The sequence below is a fragment of the Chrysoperla carnea genome, chromosome 1, assembly GCF_905475395.1.
Source record: "Chrysoperla carnea chromosome 1, inChrCarn1.1, whole genome shotgun sequence".
Lineage (NCBI taxonomy): Eukaryota > Metazoa > Arthropoda > Insecta > Neuroptera > Chrysopidae > Chrysoperla > Chrysoperla carnea.
Genome location: NC_058337.1, coordinates 27,270,917 through 27,280,949, shown reverse-complemented (window position 1 = coordinate 27,280,949; position 10,033 = coordinate 27,270,917). Strand labels below are relative to the sequence as shown.

Below are 10,033 nucleotides of genomic sequence, written 5' to 3'. Positions count from 1 at the left end.
GGTAGACTTGGCACGAATGGAAGCCGTTTATGAAATTTCAAATATATATTAAAAGTTTTACAAAGCACCCTTTCTGTCCCACGGTCTATTATAAGTAAAACAAAAAAACGTACATTCATCAATTTTTAACTGACGCGGATTTAAAAATAGCTGGGCACAGTATTTCAAAAGCGTGGCTCTCTCAATAACGTTCTTGTTTAGTGTTATTGAACAACCAAAGATCTCGCTATCACAAATTTTCGATTTGTTGAAAATAATTTTAAAAAATGTTCACTAATTGTACTAGCAGTCGCTTTTTATTCGTAAGCAATAATTTATAAACTTGCCGCTTATTCCCGTTACGATGACCCAAAAGAAATTTACAGAACATAGAAAGGTGATGAAAGAATGAATTGCTTAAATGTGTATTGCTTGATTAAAATATATAAAAGTAATAATATAATAATTTTTCAAATAAAATAATTATCCCACTATTAAAAAAGAAGTTTAATAGTAGAGCCAATCATTTTTAATAAAATCAGCACCCTTTTCTCCAATCATAAATATCGGTCCTTGTGTATTACTTGATGGTGAATAAGGCATAACACTTCCATCAATAACACGTACATTTTCTAATCCATGTACCGACAACTGCGATGAAACAACACCACCTTGCTCCAATGAACCCATTTTGCATGTACCAATTTGATGGTTCTCTGGTCCAGTTTTATGACGTATTGCACATGTCCAATATTCATCACTGAACTTCGTTAAATTTAAACAATTTGCATGTACTGTTCCTGCTTCGTTGAATTCAATTCCATATTTATCTTTTAATATTTGTGCGTTTGTAAAATTATTCAAAACTAATTTTATTCCATCGATGAGAACATTCACATCGTGGACTTCATGTAGATAATTTGGTTGCATTGCTGGTGAATCAAATAACCAAGAATCATTGTTCGCTAAAGTAAGATAACCTCGGGATCTTGGATGCAAATTAACAACACTTATTGAAAAGAATTCTTTTGCTGTATTCGAATCTCCACATGTTTGTTGAATGTCGATCGAGCCATCTCCACATCTTGCGTAAAAACCACCAAAGAATAGTTGTAAATCTGGATACGATTCATTAGTATATTTTGATGGGAATATTCCAGTAAATTGTGCCATTCCACTGCTTGCTAATGGTCCTTTCCGTTCAAATAAATATTCCATGACCGTTGCATAATTAATATAGTTAGTTTTTGTTAAATTCTTGAGACTAAATTGTAAACCAAATGCAACGTGGTTTAGGAAATTACGACCGACACCTGGTAAATCTTTTACAACAGTTATATTCAATTTTTCTAAATCTTCTTTTGGTCCAACACCGCTTGCTAATAAAAGTTTTGGTGAATTCAATGTGCCACCTGATAAGATTATTTCATTTGTAGCACCATTAATAGCATATATGTCATTATCTCCATTCATTTGAAATTCTATGCCCGCAGCTATTGGTCGAGGATCTTCGGTAAATAATAATCTTAAAACGGTTGTGTTTAATAAAACTTCCAAATTAGGGTTATTGGCATGTGGTCGTAGGTATGCTCTAGCTGAAGATAATCGTGTTCCATTTCTGAGAACAAAAAGGGTAAATTTAAAATCCTCGGTAACTAGAGTTTTGGAGAAAAGATTAACAAAAATAATGCGGTAAAAGTTATAACATTTAAGAGAATTTCTGTCTGAACTTTCCGGAGTAATTTATATTTTTTACTCGTTTAAGCATTACCTGAACATTGTTACCCAAAAACTGTAGAATTACTTTCAGTTTTTCCAGGACAAATGATGAGAGCTGTGCTTACTCAATACGGTTAATCTTGCTATCCAGTTTCAATTTTAACCCAGAGATAGTTTTTATTGAAGCTGAGGCATTAGTCCGGCTAATGCATCAGCCAAGCGCTTTAAAATAAGATGAACTACTTTGACAATTTCATTTCTCTTTAATTAAGATTGCTAGACAAGATATTTGTCAATACTTAGTTTACGCCTGTTTGTAACATATTATATCAAAATATAGTCGAATCATGATGTAAATATCGTGTGCATGATTAAATGTAAACAACAACAATAAGTAATAATAATAAATAAGTGGATAAGCAATTTAAAAAATTCATTGAGTTGAAAAAACTGCATTCGTGTCTAGAACTCGAATAGCCTAATTGGTAGGGCGCCTGGCATGAATCCAAGAAGTCCTGGTTCGAGTGTATTTTTTTCAATTCTTTTTAATTACTTTGACAAGCTTGCAGCCACATGTGTTATTTTACAATGTCTCCTTCTAACAGTTATCAGGCTGTCTCTCCGTTAATCGCTTAAAACTCTACAGGCCGTATGGTGTTTAATTACCTTCGAAACGATAATTATACTCTAGAACCTTATTAATTGTAGAGTAAAATTTTTACGGTTAATTAAAAATTACATGCAGTTTGTTTAAGAAAAATTGTATTTGTTGAGTTAATCGAAAAAAACTTCAGATAGTGAATACCATATTATTTCATCATTTTTAAATATTTATTTTTCGAGTTCTAAGTGCAAAAATCGCTAAATTTGCTCAAATATTTAACCTGATGTGGAAGTCAATAGCCGACTCTACAAGGGTGTTCATCAACGAAATTGTATGTAATATATTTGAAGGATTTTGCAACACGTTCTCCGAATGATCATATGTTTTAAAATAATCCTATCTTAACGAACCTGTTATTTGTTTGTGTAATTGCAAACCCAACTAGACGTTTTGGATCATTCAGATCTTCTGATACAGGTAATCCTTGTTGTTTTGCAGCAGCTATAAGATCCTGTACAAAAGATGGTTGATACGGGAACTGTGACACGGTCATTGGACCAGTTGTACCATGATATTTGGTATCCAAATTTAATTGCTCTACTTGTGGATTCGATTCTAATTTATGGAAATACGGTAACACATTTTTCCAATTCCACAAATATGCTCCTTCATCATCAATCAACTGTGCCCAGTTATCATAATCATACTTATTTCCACGTAAATACATCATACCATTGATAACTCCAGTTCCACCTAAAACTTTACCACGTGGCCAAGAACAACGTTGTTCTGGATTACCTAGACATGCTTGTGATTGAGGTTCAGTTTTATAGGCCCAATCTAAACCACTTTTCGTACCCCAAAAACTAGATGTCATTGATGGTACTGCTGCACCTGGTGGCTCATCTGGACCAGCTTCAATCAATAAAACTCTAAAATTTTCTGCTAACCGTGCAGCTACAATACTACCAGCTGATCCACCTCCGATGACTATAAACTGATATTCTTGGAATTGTAAATAATTATAAATATCAGAAACGTTATTATTAAATCTTTCATTTATGGATGTGATACGGCTGCATGGGTCCATGATATCACATTGTTTGCGTAAATATTTATCCAACAATGACATGAATAGTATGATTGTTGGTAGTACACTGCATGTGGTAGCTAAAGATGGTCCTAATTGATTAACATCATACTTTGGACATTGTGTGAAACAATCGCCGTCATTTGGAGCATAATATACTGGAGAATAGAACTCGTTAGAAGGATAATAAGTAGGGTAGTGCATTTTGTCTGCCGTAATTTTGTTTGGTTTCAATACCCGCTATAATAAAAGAAAGCAAATGAAAATAAAAAATTGAGTTAATTGTTAAAATACTCTGTATAGACAATGTTGTATATTCGTTCGGTAGCATTGTTTTTTTTTTATAAATTAGACTAGTTCAAAAAGCAAAAACATGTATATAGAAAAATTGACACGGTTTTGGAAATTACATGCTCTGAAACGAATTTTTAAACACACAACTTTTCGCCAAAAATGGACTCCTTTTAACCCCTAACATCCTCCAATTAGTTTTGTACGAAATTAAAATCAATAGATTCATTATTTAAAGCTATCTTCAATTTTTAATTCTGTTTCTTTTATGGTTTTAGAGAATTTGGAAATGAAAGTTTATGCCTATTTTGATCCACATGGGAAAGCATGATCCCATATTATTTTTTCACTAAGTACATTTTTTGAATTTAAAGTTTTGTCCGATCTCTTCCGTCCGCCACGAACTACATGGCGGTTTCTCCCTATACTTATATTTTATCTCGATAGAGGACAAACGAAAATGAATGATGACAGAATGATTTTGCTATAGGCTATAGTAAAATTCTGCTTGTTCCATCAATATTTCAAAACGTTTCAAGCTTGGAACAAAACATAGTATACTCCGCTATATTTCGTACATACATAGTATAATAAATTTTAATTTCAAGGAGGAATGCATTAATTTGATTGAAGTCTGCAACGTTTTATCGCCTTTCGAAAATGTTATAGGCTACACAGTGATAAGGTACACCGCAACAAGTAATAGAGGGGAAATGTGTCCGAAAACTTTACCCTTCTGTGTACCAGGCGTTAGGAATTTTTCATATCTTTCCAATGGCTACCGAATCCGTTGAATTTTCGAAAAATTGTTTCAAGTAAAAAATTTTGATAATTTCCAGTCATATTTTTAAAATTATTGTAATATTAATACCTGTCTCTTAGCATATATGACAAACAAAAAATTAAAACATTTTCGTTATTAAAGAATCTGTTTTTATTAATCTTTCAAAAAGTAAGTAAAAACAACCGTAGAATTTTCGTATCATTGTGAGTTCATGATGTAATATATTCCTATGAATTACAAATTAACGAATTATCAAAATTTGTCAAACATACCTTTGAATTATATAATATTTAATTGCAACTAAATTTTCACACCTTTCCACTTCAACGTTCTGTTTAAAATGAAGTTAGTTTTTATATCTTACTCATAGTCATATTTTCATTTCCTGTAGTCTTTATTGACATATCAAGGTAATATTTGCGAGAAAATTTCGCGTTCAAAAAATGTGCAATTAAACAAATGAAAGTATTATTTGAGAATGCCAATTAATTAAATGAATAATTAAAGAATGGCAGTTCATAAAAAAATAGGACCATTCGGGGGAAATTGAAACACTCTTAAAAAATAGTTTCAATCACACTTTCTTATTGTTTCTTGTTTTTTTTCTTTCAATTCTGATGGCTATTGATACAAAGATTTGAAATAAACTGGGACACGAATCCTGAAAATTTTGATTTATTTATAAAAATATTTTTTTAATAGTTCAATATATTAGTACGATTAATAATTTACTAATTGTTAAGCTATTTTGCATTACGTCTAAACTTGGACAGCAGTTTTGATAAACGTTCTTCAGCCAGAAAGCAATTGATTCGGCAAACGATCATTGACATAGGTATTTTTATAAAAGAAAAACTGACTTACTGATATATCATCGCACAGTACAAACTACTGGATCTACGACCGTGAAAATTTACTGATTTTCTTTGTCACTTTAGGTGATTTCACGGGGGGATTAAATTATGAAATACATAACCAATAATGTCTTGGGCTAACACAACATGTTGTGTTTCGCTATTACAATATGTGTTATGTATTACACTATTTAATCCCATTCTACCTATGTTAATATATAATTTGATACCTGCCACGTCTAAGTGTATTAGTGAAATAATGTGATAAATAAGTTTGTATTTTTTTTAATTTTCTTTTTAAATAAAGACAACAAAATATAATTATATCTACCAAATTAAATCAATTTACAATCAATTATTGTTTTATGATAGTCTTCTCTATATTCTAAAGTGACACCTACTAATTTAATGAATTTCATAGGTTTGTGAATTTATGAATCTTTCTATTTTTCCCATAGCCACATCTCCCGAATCAAGGCTTAGATCAAAATTTGGTGAAGAGATTTTCCATTTGTCTTGATAAGCTTCATTTACTGGTATAATTTTCAGCTATCAATAACAGAACACCCTGTATATAAAAAAAAATTATAATATTTAATATTTACTCGCCATTATTGTATTTTAAATGGCTATAAATTCAAAGAAACTGATTTGCATGCTCTGAATTGCAGAATGGTGATGCATATTATTTCAAAATATTTGAGCTGGCTCACAGAAAATCCAATGTTATACAATTTATGCATCGTTCTTTTAATCTTTTAAAATTTTGTCTTCATTTCATCTCAATTCCCCTATTATTGTTTATATAATTCTACGAATGGAATATACAGAGTGAGTTTTGAATGTTCAAATTAAAGTATTGACAATAAATAGGGTGAGCAGTTTAATACTGTGTAACTAGAAATGTAAAAAAAAAAGTAGAAAGAAATTTAAATTAATTTTCTATAAATATTTTATATGGTATGCGAGTTCCACCACGAGCTGATCAATTGTGAAATAAAAAATCTTGAAAATTTAATTCACTAAGGATACAGTCACTACAGAACAACGGGCGTGCCGCGGAAAACGTTTTACAAAAACAATAATTAACTTCCGGGGACTTATGGGGCCGATTTTGGAAATATCGAGTTTTACATATTTCTGCGGTTTCAAGGCCGCAATATTCGAATCAAACTTTTTCAATGTGATGTATGTGTGTGTGTGAGTGTGAGTGTGAGTGTGTGTGTGTGTGTGTGTGTGTGTGTGTGTGTGCGTATGTGCGTATGTTCGTATGTTCGTTCGGATTCTTTCGCCTCGATTATCTCGTGAACCAGTTATGACATTAACACGTGACTGGGTTTATTTGACGCTAATTCTGTATTTAAGAACTGAAAAAATTACTTTTCATCAGAATTTGTTTGCCGTTTTTTAAAAGTAATAAAAAAACTGGAAAAAACTGAATAAACAGAATCTGAAAAGTGGACAAAACACATCATTTATCTATGGAGATAATGATCTTTCCAGCATAAGCTGCAGTACATGTTCGAAGAATAATCTATGAAGGCTAACAAGACCTTTTTTTTATGTTTTTCCCCCTCTGGGAAGTTAGTCGTGTGGACTACAGGTGTCGCACTCACACGACCACACCGCCTATGTAGTGCCAATTTATTCGTATTTTGCTTTTCTAGGAAGTACTTCTCAACTCAAGATTTAATTTAATTGACACTTGCGCATATATTAACTCATTGTTCTTTTAGAAATGTATTGCAGAAATAATTTCTTATAATCGAGAAGCTGAGCATGATTGCGTTTTAATGTTGAATATTCAATTTGGGTAATAAATAAAAAAAGATATTTTAGCTGGTTGTATTACCTGAATATACATTCGAATTTGGGAGATAGAAATTAAAATTTCGAAATAATTTCTATTTTCCTCTCTTTATAGGTATTATCCGACAGTATTGGTATGAATTTATAATCAATAGACTAACTATTTCAACCTAACTACAAATTTTCAAGCCAAATTATGCAACCTCACGGGTAAACAAAGATTTAGGAAAAGTTGTATATTTTTTTATAGGTTACATTTACTACGTTTAAATTTTTGTTCAATCTCTTACGGCTTACAAGACCCAAGACTCTCTTACGGTTTACAAGAACTCAAACACACTTTTTATCTCTTTCTTGATATATTTTTTCGTTTTTGAGATATCGTTTTCACGGATGGATATACAGAAATGGACTAATTAGGTGATTTCACTCACTCATGCCAAAATTTTGTTCGTATCATAAATGTCTCCAAGCGTTACAAACTAAAATAAGTATACCTACTTCTTGATATAAACTTCATGGCAATACATTTCTCATGTATACAGAGTATTCGTTGTGTGCGTAGTCATGGTAGGGACAATAAAATCGATACCAGCGCTTCCAGTGAAAAATTTTTTGCGATAAAGGAGGCTGTTATGATTAATTTGCAGTTCTTTACATGTTAATATTATAGAAAATGTCAAATTAAAATGATTGAAAATCACTAATTAATTAAACTTAATGCATTAAAAATTGTGTAAATAAGAAATCAAATTGCACAAATATTATTTTTCAAATGTAAATCATCATAATTATTTATTTAAAGTGAGATAAAAATATTAATTTTTCAATGTAAGTCATAAATGCAATCCATACACTGATATATGCATCCATACAATTCTATAATTAAAGTAGTGTATCGTTACCATGAGAACGCCTCACATAAAACTCACGTATGATGCGAATAACAATTTGTAACTTAATACTGATCATTTTTTCTGTAAGGAAATTCCCTTTTTAAGGTAGAAAACGTAAAAAAGCAACCTGAACTTACAGAAAGGTGAGTTTATGTTGAAGGCATTCAAAATTTTTTTAGCAGTTTTTTTTTAGTACCTAAGTATTTATTTTTTTCAAAAAAGACTTATTAAAGCTGCACGTTTATTTATTACATTCCGCGTGATGAGGATGTTTTTTTTGAGTTAATTTACCTTCCTCATTTATTTACACAACTGTGTATTGCAAATAATTTTACACTTGTATATTTATTATACGCTAGTCCTGATGTCATTACACGGGAAAACATAGGTATATATCGACAATTTAAATTAATGTATACGACATCATTCATAACCTACAAACAGCTTCGTACAACAATATCTTTGTACAACACAATTTCTGAAGGACTTAATGTTAAAAATCTATTAAAAACAAGTGAAAAACTATTAAAAACAATTGAGTTAATTGTTGAAATACCATGTATAAACAGTATTGATTACGGAATCATTTGTTTGTTTTACGTCATGTAAGTAGATAGCCACACAGAACTGATATCCCCATATAATACATACTATATAAGTTGCACCTGATTTGCGCCCTCAAGGGTAAACAGTGATATTTATGAAAAATCAAACAAAAGTTTTTTTTTTTCTATAAGGAACATTTTTTACACTTAAACTTTTGTTCTATCACTAACAGTTTACAAGATGGGTCCTACTGACCCAGACCCAGTTGACCTATGGTGCTTATTTACGAATTTACGAATTCGGTCTCACGTTTTACGTCCTGAGCACGCTTTACAAATTTCAGTTTGATATCTTTTTTCGTTTCTGAGTTATCGTGTTGACAGACAGACAGACATATGGACAGACAACCAAAAATTGACTAATTAGGTATTTTAATGAACACCTACATCAAAATCAAAATTTTGTTGGTAGCATCAATATTTTTAAGCGTTACAAACTTTGGACTAAACTTAGTATACCTTGATATATATATATATATATATATATATATATATATATATATATATATATATATATATATATATATATATATATATATGGTATAAAAACTGTAGATAGATTGAAAGAAATCTAAAAAATTGATCAATCAAAAATAGATAAAATTATATGAAGATAGGAAAAGTTTCAACTACATACACCATTTTAAAAACTAAAATTATTTATGTTTTAAATCGAGCGTGAGCAAAATACTTCTAACTCGAATGCTAGATGGCTACGAAATGTTGAAATATGTTAGAAATAGAGAAAAATAATATAATTTAATAAAATTAATTTACCAAGAATGTAGTTACCAAAGGAAATAAGATTTTGTTCAATTAGTTTTAAAGTTGGTAACATACGATATATATTTTTGAATTTATTTACATTTTAAATGTAAACAATTCAAAAATGGATTAAAAAATAATTTTCCAAATTTAAAAATATTATTAATTACAGTTGTAAATTTTAATAAAAAAGATCACAAAAATACGAAATATGAATTAAAATGGAAAATTATTTGTTTACATGATAAAAATTTTCATTCACTCTTTGTTTACTTTGAAACGTAGATTATTTTTACTACCAGCCGTCATTAATAAAATAAAAAAGATAAACAAGTGAACACCACTTGACTTCCTTGCATGCTTACAAACTAATCAAAATGGATTCATGGTTTAGGACATAAGCGTCATTGAATTTATTTTTAACCCCAAACTAAAAAATATGGGTGTTATAAGTTTGACAGCTGTGCGTATGTCTGTCTGTCTGTTTGTGTGTGGCAACGTGGCGCCTAAACGAATGAACCGATTTTAATTTTTTTGGTTTCGTTTGAAGGTAATTTAACGAAAAATTTGTCGTGGGGTTTTTAAATTATGTAAATTTCACTTTACCAAATTGAATTTACCAAGTGACTAGCTCAAA

The 10,033-nt window shown here is 30.4% G+C and overlaps 1 protein-coding gene across 1 annotated transcript; it reads right to left on the bottom strand.

The window, feature by feature from the left end:
• Positions 1-351: 351 nt before the first annotated feature.
• On the bottom strand, positions 352-4,831 carry LOC123290946 (glucose dehydrogenase [FAD, quinone]-like). Its single transcript, XM_044871333.1, has 3 exons — positions 4,740-4,831; positions 2,713-3,632; positions 352-1,597 (listed from the first exon to the last, which is right to left on the bottom strand). Exons 2-3 carry the CDS (start codon positions 3,594-3,596, stop codon positions 487-489), a joined length of 1,995 nt encoding a protein of 664 aa, XP_044727268.1. The 5' UTR covers positions 3,597-3,632; positions 4,740-4,831; the 3' UTR covers positions 352-486.
• Between the last annotated feature and the right edge of the window lie 5,202 nt (positions 4,832-10,033).

Excerpts from the sequence above, each read along its gene's own strand:
- LOC123290946 (XM_044871333.1), bottom strand. The coding sequence starts at position 3,596 with ATGCACTACCCTACTTATTATCCTTCTAACGAGTTCTATTCTCCAGTA. Across the intron at positions 1,598-2,712 it reads ATTACACAAACAAATAACAG|AAATGGAACACGATTATCTT; the intron begins GTTCGTTAAGAT and ends TTTTGTTCTCAG.